Genomic DNA, 20,689 nt, shown 5'->3' on the forward strand with positions numbered 1-20,689 from the left:
CCTTTACATAGCTCTCTCTCCTAATACACTGCTGTTATGCATAGCATCCCCTAGCTGATTATACATTCATCATCTGTTACATATTCAAAACATCACACTCCAGCCAGTTTGATGATGGCTAATACTGCATGCACCATTGAGGAATATGAAAAAAACTAAATCAAAGATAATTTATTCCAGTTGCAGGCACAGGTCATATGAATTTGAGAGGCATTTTAAATATATCATAATTGAATATGAAGCGTTTCTGTTCAGACAGACTGCAGATGTAGTCGTCACAGTACAGGTGTGAGGCTTAAATAAATACATCCACCCAGCCAGTAATTAAACAGCGTGGCTTTAGGCAAATTCGAGTTGTAAATGAAGATGGAACAGACAACAATGAGGCCACTTTCCTTGCGAGACCAGAAATTATTCAATAGTAGCAGCCGAGATGTGTATCTGTTCTGGGGTGTATTGATAAGATCAATGCAACCTGAGCAAGGCTATTAAATGTCTAATGTGTTTTGGAACTTGTAGATGCTATGACAGTGGGGGCATTAACAGAGAGAGGCAGAGAGAGAGAGAGAGAGGCCCTGCCAAGTGCATCAGAGCATCAGAGAAAAGAGCTCCCTGAAAGATATCAGGTTTGGCCAGGAGGGGCTTCAGACCACAACACAATAAGCATCGGTTTAAAAAAACAGAAAAAGAAAAGAAAATATGAATTGAAAATGGCCTCTTTACAAAATTAGGGAAGGGGGAGAAAGAAAAGTAACTTCTATGGGTTAAAATCTCAATTGGTAGCTTCATTGTTTTGACTGAAATTATCACCCAATTTCTCAAAGTCAGACTGAACATGTTCAAAATGCCGGAAAAAGCACCAAAAAAAAGCAGATAGTCCAGTCAGCTCCTCCCTTTCAAGAAGTAACAACAAATTCATTTGCAGATTATGAATTAGTGCCATATAATAGACCTCCACTGTTGTCCAGAAACTATTAAATCAGCCGATGCTCTAATTAACATGCTCCATGAACCTGAGCTGTGTTGATTCTACATCCTGCTGCTGCTGCTGCAAACCAGACACGTTAGTCTGCTGCTGAAACGCCCAACAAGTTCACCATTTTGTCCTGTGCTGCGAAACAAAACTACTGTCAGAGCACAGCTGTGTTGAGAGCTGATTTGTTTAATTAATGAAGCCACATGAGGCATTGTTAAAGATTTCCGGGGAAGTCAGAAACACACACTTTAATGGAATCTGCTGACAGTAAGAAAGGTATAATAAAGCTCCAGTCGTATCCTCTACTCCTCATTTTTTGCGAATATTACTTCCCCCTACCTATGATTGGCTGGTCAACGCCCTGATTGATGTAAATCTAAACACCATTTAGTCCTGTCGTTCAGCCCGGCACAACAAAACCAAACGCACCCTATCTGTTCTGCTCCCTGCCTATGATCAACTGCTGCTGCAACACTGCTCTACTCTAAATCCTTTTTGTTATATAATCGCCCTATTTATTTTATGTTTATATTGTTGCACCTGCATTGGAGTACTTTCAAACGTCCTCATACTTGAATCACGTAGGCACACATTTGAAAACCAGGAGCTCTCAGCCTTTTGTTGAGACAGAATAACCTTATTTCACTCAACTGAATTATCTCTAAAATATCTAATAATGAAATCCAGGAGGTACAGAAAGCTGGAGGTATATGCTCATTTTGAATGAGAGTTACCTTTTTCCTCTTTACAATTTCTTCTTGCTTTCCTCCTCACAATGCTCCCTCTCTCTCTCTCTCCCTCTCTCTCCTCTCTCTTTCCATCCTCACCCCTCCTTGCTTCATCCAACTCTATTGCACTCTTTTCATTGCCCAGCTCACGTATTGAATCTGCCTGATGAAAACAGATCTCACTGCAGCACCACAATAGAATGGCTGATGCAGGAAAGATGAACCCTAATGGATTTTTTTTTTTCAGTGTGCTCAAGATTGAATATAAGGCCTGACCTCCAGATGTAGTAGATCCATTTCAACAGCAGAGATATTGTTTATAGTGAAGACACAAAAACACACAGACACACACACACACACACACACACACACACACACACGGTACAATGTCAACAGCAGCGGCCGCCGCATTGTACACCGCATCTTTTAACAACCAAAACAGTCTAAAATTGGAATTAACCCTCATTATTTATCTATCCGTGTCAAGTGAGTTATTCAGCATCTCGTGTTTGAACTGCAGAGTTTGCTTAATTACTCTGCTCAACAGACTGTGTCAAGGTGAGGCACCAATTTAATAGACACTTCGTTCTCAGCACAAATGAACCTCTGCTACGGTTTGGTAGTTTTGCCAGGCGGACTATTTGATTTAGAAATTTTCTGAGTTCGCTTTATACGCTGCTTTTGAAGCACAGCCCTGAAAAGATCTCCTATATATGTTTAAGGAGCTTCAGTTAGAAAGATCCAAGAAGTTTACAGACAAAGATCCACCAAGTGGTTCAAATTTGATGCTTTAATTTCTCATTTTCCTTAATGTAGACAATGCATAGCCTTTACAACTTGTGTGGCACGTCTCTTTGTATCCTTTAAACCCCTATAGGCTGATCAGAACAACAATCACCAGGAGTTAGAGGCGTTTGTACTACGTGTGTTTTAAATATATGTTGATTGTGTGTGAGCTGAAGATTTAAAATCTCATGCATTTTTATCACACAGCCTGCAGTATTCAATCTATTAAAAGCACAGAGTGTGGCCCTCTATCGCAGTAACAAATACCCCGGCTGCCGAGTGGAAGACCAGCCAATCAACCACTGTCTCCACAGTAAAGGTCATGACCAAAATGTGAAATGAATATGAAGATAAATGACACATGAATTCAATACCTCGGGGGGAATATTCCAACATTACATATAATGCATAGTGTGTTTATATTTCAGATCTTTATCGAGCCATATTTTGACTCTGTGCTGACTGTTGTTCGCCTTTTATCTCTGCTGTTTATGATGAACATTATGCTCGACCTTGATATGTATCTGTATGTATTTAGTGTGCGCTGTATATAACACACACTGCTATCTTTTTATTAACATACACAAAATATACCGGTAGCTTCTGTGACGCTAGAGAGAAAGGAAGCAACTATAATCTGACCTGCTGCTGGTAATTTATTGAATTAGCAGAAAGGCACATCTGTCAAGTCAAACTATTTCTGTATCTGTTTATGATATCAAAGTCAATATCAAATAAGCTATGACATGACCTTCAAACCTTGAATGCAAAAAATGTATATGTCAACATTGTTTACTATTCTTTCAATCAATACAGATCATCATACTTTCAAAGGAACATAGGTAGATGTAACACTATCTCACACAAACGCTACATAAAAGCAGCACTTTTAGCACAATATCTAGATTTATGTTGCACAGTTGGTAACAAATAATTAATCTCGACTTCAAATTTGAAAATACACTACATGTTTACAGCTATAGGTGCAGCATACTGTAAGAAATTACATCTAAAGAGATATCATTTGCGTGTACATATGGTCTATGTATGCAGCTTTCCATAGATCATTTGTTGTGATAGAAATCGGCTCCATTTCCAGCAGTTTTCATGAATGCAATTATGGCTCGGAGACGCTAATTTGTAGAGGTGCAGTTGTGCGAGGAGCTGAGGGAGTAATCAGCCTGTATTCATGTTTGAAGGCCTGACAGATTGACCGATGCATGCTGTCGATGCAGATATGATGCTGATGGATTTCCCACAATCCTTTGCTCCATGCATTAGAGCTGACACGGCAACCGCCGAACAATCATCCCGTTCCTCCACTTAGTTACAGTCTCTTGAAAACTGCAATTATCTACAAAGGTTCTCGTCCAGTATTAAAAAGCTGGCAGTTTTACATGGTTTGCATATATAAACCATGCATAATTCATGGTAAATGTAATTTAGCACGACTTTTTAATTGCAAATCATGCTAAATTACTTTAAAAAGTAAAATTTGTTCAACCTCTCAGGTGCTCCAGAAATGTATCCTGAAGTGGAGCATTGATTGTACTCTTCTTTTGCTTCGGTCTAGTGTTTGTTTGTGGTTATGTAAAGGTTAACAGTTTGCCTTCATGTCCTCCAGGTTACTACAAACAACAAAATGAGTTCTTCTTTATGGTTTAAGCCATTATAGTTGACCAAATTACACTTCCAAATCCAAAAGGTTTCATTTAAAACCAACACTTAAACCCCTGAAGCATAAATTAAATATTTTTTTACTGTAATTAGAAGCTTAAATTGACTGAAAATGTTAGTTATATGCTGCTAGGGCCCCCATGGGACGCTTCAGTCCACGTAGCGCTACTCACCGAGGGCATTTGGCTGGAGACAAGGTGGCTGTCCTGTGCCAGCATGTTCGACATCATGAGTGTGGGCAGCTCTGGGTAGGAGTACGGGTTGATGAGCCCATTGTGTGGCAGCGAGTGACAGAGGTAGCCTGTAGAGTCGTGCTCCATCAGGTGAAGAAGAGGAGGCTCGGGGTGGTTCGGCGGAGTGATGGGGGGGATCTCGTAGTCCTCGTCCCCGTTTCCACTGGAGGTGCCGCCGCCGCCGCCTCCTCCTCCACCGCCGCCTGTCTGACCTGTGTAGTTCTGAGTGGAGGGACAGGCACAAAAATGAAACAAGATTAGGTTAGAAAAAGTGGTATAAACACTTCGACTTGAAGCTAAGTTTCTAAGAGACACTGTTATTGTAGGTGCAATCAACTCCAAAAGTGCATTTAAAACCGTACAGATTTCCTGCAAAGGTGACTCAGACTTTTATTCATGTGCTAAAATAATTGCACAAGGGTTTTCTAATCATCAATTATCCTTTCAACACCATTGGCTAACACAATGTAGTAGGGGTGTAACGATACATGTATTCATAGCAAACCGTTCGGTACAGAGGTGTACCGCGGTGCGAAAATGTTAAGACTATTAAGAATGGCCAATGTACAGAATTGTTTCAATTGCAAAACCTAAAACTTCATAGTGCCCACAGTTGCGGTGGACCCTCTCTGGCTCACGCAGTCGCACAGTATCGCGGAACTAAAAACAAGTAGGAGTTTCCAGTGAACCACAGGATGTGACGGATCGTTTATTCTCATGCCGGAGTTTCATGGATAATGCCAGCAACAACGAGAAGAAGCTCGAGCTGGAAGATGCTCCGGCGTCATTAAAATCACCCGTTTGGGATCACTTCGGTTTCCCAGTGAAGTACGAAAAAGTAGAAAAACAAGCGGACAAGACGAAAGCCGTATGCCGACACCGTGAAGCGGTCCTCAACTGCATCCGTCAAACTTAGACACACGTTTGAAAAAGCACCATCCAAGTGTAACTATCCCCGCTGCTAGGAAAAAAAGTCTGAACTGTACAAACGATGCACCCAACATCATTTCATCAAACCCTGCCAAGCAATTCAGAACGGGCTAAAGCAACAACCAAGTCCATGGTGTTTTCATAGCAGCAGATGTACGGCCATACTCTGTTGTTGAGAACCGAGGTTTTAACGTATGATGAAGGTAAGCTTACGTTAACTTTACATTATTGCTGTGCTCTTTGCCATAGGTAAATGACTATATTGTGTGTGTGTGTTTTTTAGCCTACTACTATACAGGGTGTCCCAAAAATGTATACACCTTTTAGCAGCTGATAACTAGCTAACCTCACACCACTAGACTTCTTTTTATGGGGATACCTGAAAGACAGTCTACGCAATGAGACCTGCAGCAGTCACTGAATGGAGAGCAACCATTGAACGTGAATGCACGCAAATACCAAGGGAACTGTTTCATGGTGTGTGCTATTCCATCGCTTCGTGTTGTCGGCAGTGTCTGGACCAGAACGGACATCAGTTTGAGAACAGGCAGTGACAAAACAATAGAATGATGTTTGTAAATTCTTTTACATGTTGAAAATTAAACGAATTATAACAAACACCTAGTTTACAATTATTTAAAGTGTGTATACATTTTTTAAAACACCCTGTATTTATGTTGGTAAACAAGATCCTAACTCCACAATAACACTGCATTAAAATATATTTCCTATTTTAGGTGATAGAGCCCCGTTATGAAGTTCTTTCTTGTCCACACTTCAGCCAGAAAGTCATAGCAGCTCTTATATCAGCAGGTTTGTTTGTTGTTGTTTTTTAAATTTTTCCCTTACTGAGAACCCAACCAAGCCAAACCATGACTTCTGTCGCGAAGTATGTACCAAACGGTGATTTTTGTGTACAGTTACACCCCTACAAAGTAGCATTAGAACACAGGAGTGATGGCTGCTGGAAATGTTCCTCTGTACCCCTATGGAGATATTCCATTAAAAATCAGCCGTTTTCCAGCTAGAACAGTCATTTACCACATTAACCATGTCTACACTGGATTTCTAGTTAATGCTATATTCATTGAAAAAACAGCTTTTCTTTCAAAAATAAGGACATTTCTAAGTGGCCCCAAACTTCTGAACGGTAGTGGAAACTCTCCAATGCAGCTGAATTATCAGTACCAGAAAAGATGAGCAGCTGTACTACAAAATGCATTGCTCTTTACTGAAAAGTCAAACACACAAGCCTGTGTACATAAAGTGCATGTGAAAAAGCCAACTACCAGCTCCCAGTGTGTGCTTCAGAGAACTGCCAGATTTCAAATTTTGTTGTGTGCTCCCCAAACAGTGAACAAAAGCTCCTGCAGAAACTAGTTTAGTCTTGGATTAGTGGTCAGTTTGGGATCAATCGGACAACAATGACAGAATGTCTCGTCCCCCGAGTGCAACAACAAAGTGTGCTGGATTTGCTATAGCCATTCACAACACCAAAACTGTTGTAAAATGTTTTTTTTTTCTTCTTTTTTTACTAAAAGTAACATCAAAGTAAACCTTTAACAGTGGGAAATGGAAAATACCTAACAGGGAGATGGAGATGTTTGAATCCTAAATGTAACGTGTTGCTTGTTGGAAAGGCAAAAAATAAAGACACGCATTGATGCTCATCTGCTTGCTGAGGATTCTAGCCTTTATTTGGCAGAGAATTCGTCACCAGCAGCTGCACTAACTAATATTTGGTTGATTGGTTAAAAAAATGCAAAACTGAGTTGTTTGAATATACTGACCAGTGCTTTAGTGCTTTGATTGATATCATGTATCAGAGGACTGATTCATTAATTAACATAGACGTCATGGTGTTAGAAGGATTAATTCAAAAATAATGTAAATGTTTGGGTGGAAAACGCTGCCAAAAATAGCCTGAATAAATATTATTCTGTTAACATTTTGTCAACTGAGTAATTCCATGAAGAAGCTTTGTAAACTGTTTAAATTCTGATCTGCCATTGTGGTAGAATAGGTATAATTTTGTTTCAAATGCTGAACGGCTCATTTTGGAACAAAAAAGCGATGCTCAGCGATTGGTAATAAAGAAGACCAACAGTCTGTGTATTTGTGTGCTGTCACACTAACACAGTAAGTCCAATCAGATCAGAGTTGTGCACAGAGCAAGAAGAAAAGAAAAATAGCAGGGAAATTCAACGGGGAATGAAAAGCAATTTTGTCTGAGACGATCCAACTTGACTCCCATTGTAATGACTGAGTCAAATTAATCATCACAAATAATATTCTGGTGTCAGCCATTCAAGGGTTTTTTAATAGAATTTTTATGATTCATGTCTAGCAGTATACATCAAACAGTCAGTTCTGCAACATTTCTGAAATCAATTCAATATCATCTTTGTGTAGGCTGTCATCCTCGGCAGCAGAGTGGTCATTTATCTCTCAAACAGATACTTTTAGAAAATAAGAGGCATGGGGAGATGGAAGAAAGGAGAAAGGATACAGGGTACATTTTTGTCTTGTTTCTTTCAACCTTGTTTTAAAATGAAGGTGAGTGCAAAAGCCTACTCTGCCATTTTTGAGGGTATATATTAGAGAATTTTAACAAATATATAAAGAAGAGGCTGATTTTTATATGACAATTAAGCATTTTTAGCTGCTCCGAATTCAACAATAGGACTGTTTTGCTGCAAATGAACCTCAATCGACACCAAAAATGATTAACAATGTGAATGGAACTGTTGCTTAATGTGGGTGCGTGCTGATTTTGAAGTGAAAGCAGCTTTAGATCCTTGTGTTTTTGAGCCTACAACACATAATGGCAGACAATCTCTTTTCCACAACAACTTCAGCAGGATTAAAATGCATCCAATGTCTTTTAAATGAACACCAATCTGAGGGCGTAAGCACAAAGCCAGATGAGAGGAATTTCATTAAGTTACAATACCTAGAACACCCCCTCTTTAATTCTACCACAAAAAAGGAGGTTAGCGATGTTTTATTGTAAAGCAAGGATGTAAAGACACACTCAGCATTAAAAGCGCACTTTCATCTTCCTGAATGTTCCAGCAGATAAAAAGAAAAGAGGAGAAAGAAGTGCGATTGCCTCAATTTGATTTACTTTGTCCTGACATAGCCTGCGAGCAAGTTGATATTAATTTTCTGGACTGTCCTTTGAAGACAGATGTTTTTGCAAACCTTTGGGGATAGTGTTATTGTTTGGTCTAATGGACAAGAAAACGAACATTTCCTGAGATTCAATTTCCCTCATAATTGTTGGAAGGAAACTAAATTGTCTGCTGTAAACATTGGCGCTATTGTGTGAAGTGAGTCCCGGTGCGTGTCCCCTCTGAGCCATCATGTGCTCCACTCCGACTGTGGGAGACCGCTGTGTAATCTGCAGACCACCGTGCTTAGTCATCACCCCGCACGCTCATCAATCTTTTGTTTTTCTCAGTGTATTAATATATATCCGAGCGACCGAAAACATTTTCCCGGTGCCATCCGTTGCTTTTTGACTGTGCAAAAGGGACAAGGACTGAGGATGTGCCATGTGTTAGATTGCTGTGAAGGCTCATCCAGTGCCCTTGATGATAAAATGTAAATACCAAGGACGCTCCCAGTTGGATTGTGGCAAGATAAATTATTCATATGCCTCTATTCAGAATGAGATTGCATGTGCAGAACCACATGTACACTCTGGCTAATGTATACTCTTCTCTCCTTTAAAAGTAAAATCCAAACAAAGGCAATGCATTTGATGGATCGTATAGACCAGCATGTCTCCTAGTATGGAATTGGCTTTTCAAACAAAAGCATCCTCTTTGTTTTCTTTTTTTTTTTCCTTTTTCCCTATGAGCTACTCGTCATCGGTTTACTTTCAATAGTCAGGGCCACACTCTCACCAAAGGCTGCATTACCCAGATTCTATTTTCGACACTGAAACATCCTTTATTTTCTGCATCTGATCAATACACAGCACTATAGAGAACATTATTTCCAATACACAGTATGCTGTGTGCACAGCGAGCGAAACACAAGCTGTAACATTTTAATTAAGAGACAGATCTCTAGACTGTAAGTGTTGCATACCAGCACACCTTTCATTTGAAAGAAACAGATGAATAGACAGTTGGTCTGGGACTGAGAGAGAAAATAACATTGATTGGGGAGCTTTCCAGCTTGTCTTTTATTTGGCACAGATCTCTCCCTCCCTCTGTAACACTGCCTGAGTATTCAAGGCCTTCTGGAGATGATATTGACTGTGGCTAATGGCTCATTATCTGTATATTCTTCTTCTTATTAGATTATTGTTGTGATGCCTGTAGAAATCAAGATTTAGGACATCATGCCGCTAATGTTAAATTGTATAATCATTTTAAAAAGACTCTGCTGTCAAATATAATTCATCTGTACAATAAAAAGTTGCATGCCTTGTAGGATGTAAGAAACATTACATGAACCTGACATGAAGGTGTGCTTTGAGCTGAAACTATCGGTCCATTAAGCATCTACTTGAATGAATCTGATATGAATTTAATCACTGGAGTTTTTAACTGAATAGCAACTTGAACAACTAAACAAACACTCCTGCATTTGTTAGAGTTCTTTTGGACTGCTATCTTAGACTAAATTATTAATTTACTACTCTAGAAAACAACAATCTGTAACCACGACGATGATTAATCGCGCCTATACTTAGTATCATTTGCTGGTTAGCAAACAAAAAGGAACGTCATTACACAAACATTTTGACAAGTGGGCAACAGACTGTGAGCATTTTGCAGCAGCGAGACATCAAGTGACACAATAAGAGCGTAAGTGCTGTGTTTTCCAGGCCGGTTCCTTGTGTTCCACACAGACGAAGAGTTTGGAGTCCTCCCAAGTCAACGTTTGTTGCGGGGAGAGGGCGGGACCGACAGCTCCAAGACAGACGATGACATATCTGTCTCACCACTAATGTGCACTTATCTGCCTATTGGAGAGCTTTGTCACCGCCGTGATTTATGCTTAAAATCCCCCACACACCACCGCCACTTCCATCACCTCCGACACTCTTTGTTCCAACACCTTCTCGCACTCGGAGCGCAGAGACAGAGTCGGGCCCTGTTATCTCTCCTTTCCACGCAGTCCATTTTGAGTAGAAAACTGTAGATTTATCTTTGGGATGAATTTAAGAGCATCATCTATTTTCATTCACTCCGCCATCGCTCTCCCGAAGGAGGATTATACTGTGTATTTATGAATGATCCTGTTTGCTAGTGTACACATAGCTCTTGTTTTAATGTAACACAGCAAAGGTAAACAGTGTCGAACTACAAAGATTCTTACTTTCAAGCGCCTAATCTGAACGGCATGAGCTCGTCGCTGGCTGTTTTCGATACTCTTTCTCCTCTATGCTCCTTATCTATCCATCTCGCTCCATCAACTCGGGCTTAATTAAAGCCATAGCTGTTCTTGTGCTACAATATCAGGTTGGGGGGGGTATCAGCACGCCACAGAGCCTTCTGTCTAAGAATCCAAAGACAGGGAGGGGGAGAGGGCACCAGATCCAGTTACAGCCACCCTACACCTCCACTTTCTTGTTTCTTTCTTAGGTTTGGCCGAGTCGGGTCTGTCCCTAGCAAAAGCCCAAACAGTTCTGGTCCCTGCTCCACATCCCTCCCTCCTCCCACCCCTCTGTCATCTCATCTCGCTCTAAAATAGCCCAGCTGCATTATTTATCTGTCACTATTACTGTTTGGGAATCATGAAAAGAGCAGTGGGGATGGGGGGGGAGATGCCAAACCACCAAGTTTCTGTTTGGCGAACGAGTCGGACGGGAAGGTGGGAAGAGAGGGGGGAGGGAGGGAGGGAGAGAGAGGGTAAGGGACCTACTCTTTCAAGGAAATAAACCCAATGGGAAGGGATGGATAATATGGAGGGAATAGAGAGAATAATTAACGTGAGCACCAACTGTCCGAAGTCCAAAGATGCAGATGGCCTCATTCACCTCAGATACTGAGGTGACTACTAACTAACCTCCTCATTGACTAAAACCGGCCCTTCCGATTGCATGTATCCCCCTCCACCCCTCTTCTCTTTTATATTTCCTTCCCTTCTTCTCCCTCGTGTATCCTGTTCCCAGAGCTCGTCTCACTTGTCAGTCAAGGTCAGGAGGTCATCCTCATCTGATCGCGTGTCAGAACAGATTAGAATCAGAGCTTTTGTGCCATGTCATATTTCATTATGCATTTGACTCATCTCGCAGGTCAAGGGGTCAGTGTGATTTGATTGGATGACAGAAATGATATAATTTGTATTTAACCCTAGGCTGTATGAGGCTTTGAGTGGTGTACTAATGCATTTTGCAAAGACGGGGCAGGCCCTCTCCACGAGCGACTAATTTGAAGTGGCACACCGCAGAGTTGAAGGAGAGCCAGAGCCATTGCACAACATGCTGAGGTTATAAGGGAGGCTTTATCAAATAATAAACACAACCTCCCTTGTAACTCTGTTTCTGTCTGCTTCTCATGCGCTTTCTCTTTATTCTGCAAACTGATGCAAGTGCCCAGAGATTAGCTGCCTACTGCGGCTAACGCGTTACTTTTACTCTCCCTTTTTTTTCTTTTTCCCCTCTTCCTTTATTAATTTGATTCGCTGAAAATGTGTCACTGACCCTCATCTCTCTTGTTGTCTTTGTTTCCTCCTCACTGTCTAATCACACTTGATTCTGGTGAGAGAGGAGACTAATGGAGAAGTGCTGTCAGCTACAACAACCACATCATTATTGCTGGACATTCAACTGGAACACAACATTACAATCTCTGCCAAATGACTGTTTAATAGAATAGAATAAAATAGAATGAGTATTCATGTCTTTCTCTGGTGGTTTGTGCTCAGAGAGAGTTCAAGACCTTGTGGTAGTAATGATATGCAGATGCCGCACAGTGTCAGTGAAAACTGTGATCTCCAGTAATGCGGTCGGGGAAAACAAACCATGGGTGCACAAGATAGCTCAGGTTTCCCAATAGTCATCTAGAGTGATTGTGATGCCGATGTTGATACTCCTGTCAGTGGAGGAGGAGGTAGGGAGGGGAGAGAGAGCGAGAGGAGGGGAGGATGGAGTAGAAAAATGGAGAGGAAGGAGCAGAAAATAAAGGGGGGGAAGGGAACGAGATGAATCCAACATTTCAAATGAGGACCATAATCAAACTTATTGCCTGACAAGATGAATCTAGAATTACAGCGTTGCTCTGGCAGACATTTAGTATTATTTCCAGAGTCCCCCCTCTGTCTCATCCTGTCGGGAGCAGCCATGTCTCGCAGAGAGGGAATGCCGTTTTAACTTTGGCACACCGCTGCATGTTCTGCAAGACTTAACAACAGCCACTGCCATCACCGAGTTACTGCACAGAGGCAGCACAAGAACTCAACAAGGCCAAAAAAACAACAGCCAGTCAACTGTTTTTTAATTTTTAATGACTCTTCAGTTATCTACTGTTCTGCGCCCACTGTCAAAAATCGTTATTAGCATGTGGACAATGGTGCCACTGTTTCTGAATGACAAAACTAATTATTGTTAGAAGAACAAGTAAATGGACAAAAAAAAGGCAGCAGAAAAAAGGGTTGGTGAATCTGTACCGACTGACTCTAACAATGTTCAAAATAACAAAGGGAGCGCTGATGGCGCAGTCATCCAAACAAATGTGCATTATTCTGAGAATTGTTAGGATCCTGTCACCCACAAATAACTCTGCTGCTAACTCTACACCAGGAGAAGAGGAGGGAGAGGGGGGTGTAAAGTGCATGTGGCTGGTGAGAGTGCATATGTGTGTTTGTGTGTGTCATTTAATCTGCAAAAGCATTCAAGAGCTATTGCACTCCGTTTCGTGCAGGCAGAAAACAATGCAAACATTTCCTAGGTATCCCAGTATTTTTAACAAAAACCTACTGTAAGGGACTGCCTGCACTGTGTGTGTCTGTGTGGTGTCAGTGTGTTCTTAAGTGTCTTGCCTCCCTGGTTCAGAGTCAATGAGGCTGTGTATCGGAGGCTGGCACAGCTGGTGGGAGCAGGAGACTAACATCTGGACCCTTGTACTCTTGGTGCCATTGTTAATAAGAGGCTGGTTGTGAGTGGAGGGGAGTGGAGGAGACAGCTCTCCAGTGTCAATGAACCCCCCTGTCTCTCACTAGAGCGCTGCGCTGCAAGTCATAGTTGATGCGTCATAAAAGTGTCCACGAAAGGACCTCCAGCTCCGCAGCAATGTCCACGAATAGAATTACAGAGTTAATTTCAAGCAGGGACAACTTGGTAAGCCTGAGTTTTGCAGCTTTTAGCCACGCAAGGCTCCAGGGACGGCAGAATTGGTCCGCCAACTCAGAGGAGAGCCACCATGAAGTTGGCATTTGATGTTTTTTGTCTCTCCACAACTATTAGATTAGATAGATTATGAAGGCAAAGATATTCATGTGCAACTTAACATTCAATTTGAGTAACTTTGGAAAGCCTTTAACCCATCTTGCATAATTTTAAGCACATTTTTAATAGAAATGTACCTGAAAAATAAGTACTATTCCTGTTTGCTTCTGCTGAACTGTGTATTATTGATCAATGTCAGATATTACCATACTAACATGTGTAATAAGATAAAGAATTGCTCAGTTGAATCAGTTGGCATTCAAATGGTGGCAGCCTCACAGAGCGACTAACATGACTATAAACTCTATAAATAACAACGTGGTGGTTTTAACTGCATTAAAGTAAGCTCTGTTTCTTATGAGGTTAACATACCATGTCGCAGTACAGGAAAGTTAAAACCAACTCACAAATATATTTTATGTAAAACTATAAAAGCCACTTGCCCCAGGCTTGGTACCAACATTTCCACTCTGTACTATTTAACCAGTTTAATAGGAGAAATGATATTACCTCATGTCAACTTTCTCTAAGCAGAGGAAATAAGTCAACATGGATCGATGTCAGCTCTGGGCTTTTTTCTTACCTCGAAGATATTGCATCAATAATTAACCAAGTATTTTGCTAATGAATCGTGGTTCAATGTTACATTTTCCTCTCTAATAGCCCATAGCTTTTTTACCCCACACTCACGAAGGAAAACCAATCTGAGGCAAACTTTGTACGTTTTTTTTTTTTAAGAAATAAAAAAAAAAATCTCTGCAATTAGGAAAAGGCTGAGTCGACACTGTGCATTTTATATCTTTTATCCTAGCGTGTGATCTAGCACAAGAGCAGTCTCTTGTAATTGTATCCAATGGGGTGAAAGGCCTACACAAACACATTAAGGTCGCCATTACTTTCATCTGATCACCTGGGGCAACAGTTTGGCAGAGTGAAGGCCTTACACAAATATACAGCTGTGCATTTATACATCGTGCCATGTCAGATGAGTATTTCAAACAGAGGGCTTTTAAACAGGCCAGGAGAGAGTGAGGAGGGTGAGGTGGGGAGTTTCCAAATGACTGTAAAAAGGCCACAGGGAGAGAGAGCTTTCCATCTTTCTGCTGCCGCGACAAATATGCCTGCACATCTTTTTGCTTTGTCTCCGTTCCCTGCTTCGTCAGCGAACGGCTATAGAAATATTTTGGCAGGCCGCTCTTTGTTTTCATTTTCACAAAAGATGTAGTGAGGGAGTGAAAGAGTGAGAGAGAGAGGGAGGGGGGGGCAGGACATAGAGCCACTGGATAGGAAAAGGTAAAGGGATGTTGTCAGAGGTTGTAAAGAGGGATATTTGGGGAAGAGTGGAGGTGAAGAGTGGGGCCATGGGTTACAAGAAACGCAGAGAAGGGTAAGGCCAAAAGTGTAAGTCGGAGAAAGAATAAGGAAGATGAGCAGTGGTGGAAAGCAAGAAGCCAGAGGGGGGACTTGCAAATGAGGTGAACAAGGTGAGGTGGCATGAAAGGGGGAGCAGACAAGGGATTGAGAAGACTGAGGTGACAACAAGAGGGTGAGGTACAAAGTGGGAGAATCAATGGGAAGGGGGGGCAGGTGGAAGTGAAGTGGAGGAGGAGCCTGCCACTCTGGTACCCGGCTACAATCTAAACAGCAGGAGGAAGCTGTAAATCAGACTAATGCGACCAAGCTGTAATTCAGACCAGCAGGGCCAGGGCGCTAGCGCGGGGACCCCGAACGGCGGGAGTTTACAAAACGCCGCCGCGAGGCTTTAATCAGTGCAACCATCCGAAGATACCGTCTCCCCCAATCAGCAGGCTTCCTGTCAGTCACACACGACTGAACCTGACCAATCAGGCTCCGCCGAGGTTCCAGACATGCCGGCTGGGCTTTGGGCTGCTGCCAAACAAGAGAATTACTCATCTAAACTGGAAAGGTGGAATGGGCCTTTAATTCAGAGCATAGAGGGAAGAGGTGATAGATTTGTCAAAGGTTGGACATAAAAGACTATGGGATCATGTTGTACAATGGTTCATCAGAAACATATGGGAGAAAGATGAGACACGAGGGAGCTTTAGAGGAGGACTAAATCATATCTAAAAGACGGCAGTTTGGAGAAGTTTCGGCACCAGAACTATGTGACAGACCTCATATCTGATCAAAATCTGTTAAGTAGAGCTCTTACACCACTAAATCTCTCATTAAAAACAAGATGAATAAAAAAATTAACACTGAGGCCCCACTATGAGTTCAGTCTGTCAACTTGTTTTATAAACTGAATCATAATCACATGTGCTTGCCGCTCGACGAATAAAAAAAAAAAACACTAACTTTCCGTCAATCGTCGACGTGCCTCTACTTTTTCTGTATCTCATAGATCTGCTGTTGGCACTCAAACACCTCCCTAATTACAATTACAACACCCAAGGGATCGCAGTCATCCCTGCCAGCAACGACTTACAAAATAATAGAGACGAGAAACAGCATCAAGCTCACCGATAAAACATCATTTGAACTCCCGTCATGTAAAAAAAAAAAAAAAACAGACAAACTTTCAAATCATTCGTTACCAGAAACTGCCTTTTCGTACCTGCGTTTCACTCAGAGGGGAAGGAGGGCAATGCATTAACTTAAAAGTGAGCGGAAAATGCAAATGCAGTCCACTTTATCATCGTGCATTCAAACAGACCCTTTCAACTCGGCAATCCATAATATTTCAGCTTTGATGATCAGGAAATGGCCACAGCTCGATTTTAACACTGAGCTGGATTCTACTCTGGCAGTGTTGTAGTAGTCGGACTAGTGTGACTGGCTGGGCTACACACACACACTGTGCATGTTAAAACCACATGCAGCGTCTTGGCAGCAAAGACGCTACAGCAGCAGCCAATCAATAAAACCTTGTTACGCTAATTGCAAGATCATAATCTCCGTTCCTACTTCTGCTGAATATCCAAACAGTCACTCCATTAGCCGAATTATTCCCCTGTGCAGTTTCTCCATCTCTACTCTCCCCCTCCTCCTCTTCCATTTCCTCCTCGTGTTCTTTTTTCTGTGACATATTTCTCTCAAACAGCAGTTCTGCTAAATTAATTCATAAGTCAGGGAGAAAGACATCAAAAGAAAGCATTGTCAAGGTAAAGTGCTGATGAAGTATATTGTTTCTTTTACTTTGCTGTGCAGCTATGAGAAGGCATCTCCATGGTGCATTATCTTTGATCGTGTCGCTACGCACTTCTGTTTAGTAGTAGCAGGAGAAATCTCACTTCGGATGATCTGGCCTACTAGGACCTTTGTCATATAAAGGCTCTCTACTTAGGTGGTGCTCTTCTGCTCTTTCCACTATGGGGATTTCATCAGATCGAAGCCATGTGATGACACGGGAGCTTCTCTTCGTTGGTTTCTCCTTTCCACAGTGTTCCTACTACAATGGTCAGTGGCCACGGGGGCAGACAAAGAGCTTGTTGATGCCAAGACCAGGGTCTGTGACCTTGTCATAGAATCACTAACACTTTGTCACTCTGCTGGGGGCACTGGAGAGAGAGAGACTGGAAGAAACACTACCGAGAGCTAAGCAGGGTCATGCAACGATGCTCATGGGAACATCGATATGACAATGGCACTGACCCCATTTCCTTGTGACTCATCACTAGAACATACCCATCTAAGCATCGCACAATTTGATGTGCTTACTTAGCCAGATTCACTCACCAGGGCTGTGCTTATGACCTACATGAATGTGCCTTATGTGTTTCTAAAAATGCATTGAGGTAGGTAGATTGAATAGAGCCGTTACATGGCGAAACTGAAGTGAGAGAAAACCAAGCACTGAGAAACACTCGTTCACACAGTTCTGAGGCAGAACCGCTGACCCAAATGCATTTAAATGCAATGGAGGGTGAGAGAGAGAGAGAGAGAAACAGTGAGAGAAAGCGCAAAAGAGGGGGAGTCTGAGTGAAAGAAAGATAGATAACTAAAGTGAGATAATAACGCAGCAAGCAGAGAAAAAGTCAGCTTTAGGCAGAATGATTTGTTTTTGTTCAAAATGGAATACATTGAGAATAATACGGTGTGTGTGTGTATGCTGTGCTGCACATTTCTTGAAGAATATAACTGGTTAATAAAAATTAGCCCTGCAGCTGTCTTATCCCGCTCAGCACAAGTCCATTTTACTTCAGCCCTGGCAAACAATTGAAGCATAAACAGATTCAGAATTTTTTTAATGTGTTTTAAACTTTATCACTTTAGCCAATCAGTCAAAATCCCAAAACAATGAAACACACTTACAGAAAGTAGCTGGAGTGTACTTTTAGATGAGACACAGAAAATCAGTTCGCAGGAACGTGCACTGATCGTGTCAATCAAACTGTAGCTTCGGCCCAAATTTGCACTAAACACAAATGCTGTGGTTACAAAATAAAGTTACTATGCATTCTAAACAAAAAAAGCACTCTGCAAAGGCTGCTCAGTCGTTGTATCATTTCCATGAGATAAATCCAGAGCAGTGGATTTGTAGTAGGATCGCAATCATGTGATCATCAGCAGGCAGCTGATGTAGTGTAGACTGGTTGTCATAGTTACAGTGCCGCTATCTCACAATGATACAGAAATCTTAAAAAAAAAAAAATCTGTGGATTCAGACAAAAAGCTGCATCACTGCCAAAATCTAATCAGTTGGTCTTTGTGACAGTTCTGGCCTTCCCTGAAAATCTCATCCAAATCTGTTTTTGAGTTATGTTGTGCACAGACAGACAGACAGACAGACAGAAGGACAAACGTCACATAACTCCACCAGGTTCCATGGTGAAGTAAATACGTGGTGTTGATGCACAATATTTTACTGAAATGCAGAGCAAAAAGACAAAAGTGGAGATACTGAATAGTAGCTCCAGAAAACCGCAGAAAAGAAAAACTATGAACATTTTGAAAACAAATATCATTGCAGTCTTCTGGTGATCACTCATTAGTAGCTCGATTTCTGCACAAAGAAAGTGTTCTATAAGGATCAGTACAGAGTATGTATTGGTGTGTAGTTTGGATTTAGGACACTCGATTCAAGAACTATGACCTTTTTTAACAAAATCACACTCAATGATTAGAAAACCTTAGCATCCATATGACTTCATTGATTCTACTTTTCCACAGTAAACATGCTTGGGGTAAATATGTAGTGTCGACTTAGGCCACAACTAAAGAGGTGCAGATCAGTGATTTTTCTTTTTGTTGCCTTTCTTCTATCTCTGTGTTTTGTTGTCTGAGTGCGTGTCCACCCCTAAGGCCTCCCTGATTCTAGCTGTCAGAGGAAAGGAGAGGCTAAACTTGGTGAAGCGGAGAATAGAGCAAGGCATATGTCAAATATGAGGGGATCTTGAGTAAACAAAGTATAACACAGAGCAAAGCAAAATCGTCTTTCATCCCATCACCGTCTTTCACGCTACTTCCCTCTCTCCCTTTCTCTCGTGCTTCCTCGATCCCTACCTTTCTCCCCCTCGCTCTCTGTGTCTATCTTTTATGCCAAATTTGCAATGTTTTATCTGTCCCTCAGTAATTCAGCAAAAAACACTGCGCACAACAGCGCGGCTTGTAATCAGTCAATCAGTACTCCAGTAAAGCTGCATGCGCTGAATCAAAATGGTCGATAAAAGCAGTGGTTCTTAAGGGTGTTTTTTTTTTTTTTTTTTTAAGTCAGCCAACTATCTGCATGAGAAATTTGTCAGATAACAGCACTATTCCACAGAAAATCACTTGGTGACAGATATGTTTGTTGTCAGAAGCATCTAACTAAACTTTACAAATGCAGAAAAGGAAACATTAAGCAGCTCCGTGTCTCACTCCGGGCCCTGAGCCATACGCTAGCGAACCGAGGCATTAAGAAATTAAGCAAAACAGCAAATGCAACAGAAACACAGAACCACCCTTGCCTGTGGGTTCTAATAATTGCAATTGACAGGGACAAATTCCCTGCTCCCCTGTGTATGTCAGATGGGCTTATTCCCAAACTCCACAAATCCCCCTGTCCAAACACAACCATATGGTCTCCCAGTTGTTCATGGCCAGCTGTGCTACAGTATCTGGCAGGGTTACCATGTACTGTAGAAGAGCACTGACTCTCCCTCCATTCCATCTTAATAAATCCTTTGCAATGAGGCCAAAATGTTTCCTGCACTGGCTTTCACTAAAGTACAAAAACTGTGTGTGCACAGAGGATGGTTGTATAATTGGAATACAGTGAATTTAAAAAAAAAAAATGACGGTTGTGTTAGCTTAGCGGTTGAAAAAGACAGTACCAGCACCCTCTGTGTGGAATTTGGACATTTGCTGGTTGAGGTTCTCTGGTTTCCATCTACTAAGCAGAAATGTAATTATGAAGTACAATGATGGACTAGCAACTTGTCCCTGAGTGTTTCCGTGCCTTCTGCCCTTCGCATGGTGCACAGGCTCCAACTTAAGCGTACAAAGACAATAAGATTTTTTTTTATTTTACATAGGAAACATAACTACTGATTTAAAAAGTGTGTTTTAAAATCAGGATACGTCATGCTTGAAGAATTAAGTTGAGGAAACAAAAGGTTTCCAGGAAGAAATAGAGTGCTCTTTGAAAAAAGGGAGTTTTTAAAAATGTTTTAGTGGTAATTATTCTAGCGGTTTTGACGTATATGTTTCTGATGATAGGTGTAACAGTATTGTATTGTGTTGAGTTGTAATTATTTTACACTGTGTTGATTTTACTTTACATTATATGTTTCCTGGGATGAAAAGTGTTCGTAATGGGGAACAAAATGAACATTAGATAGTAAATAAACTTAACCAGACCCTAAATCGACAAAACATTTCTCTGCATTTAGATTCTATGTCCTAGGAATAGAAGAAATGACTTCTCGTTTGTTTCCAACTGTGACCACTACAACCCGTATTAACAATCCTGTGGGAGCACTTCAAACACACAGTGCATAAAACATCG

At 41.4% G+C, this 20,689-nt stretch overlaps 1 protein-coding gene across 1 annotated transcript in view; it reads right to left on the reverse strand.

Annotated features, from left to right (window-relative positions):
- Positions 1 to 20,689, reverse strand: part of tox2 (TOX high mobility group box family member 2) — a 93,465-nt gene that overhangs the window by 23,191 nt on the left and 49,585 nt on the right. Inside the window, 1 exon segment of the mRNA XM_022200989.2 lies at positions 4,341 to 4,622. Within this exon segment, the coding sequence (XP_022056681.2) occupies positions 4,341 to 4,622 (282 nt within the window).

Source organism: Acanthochromis polyacanthus, chromosome 5, assembly GCF_021347895.1.
Source record: "Acanthochromis polyacanthus isolate Apoly-LR-REF ecotype Palm Island chromosome 5, KAUST_Apoly_ChrSc, whole genome shotgun sequence".
Lineage (NCBI taxonomy): Eukaryota > Metazoa > Chordata > Actinopteri > Pomacentridae > Acanthochromis > Acanthochromis polyacanthus.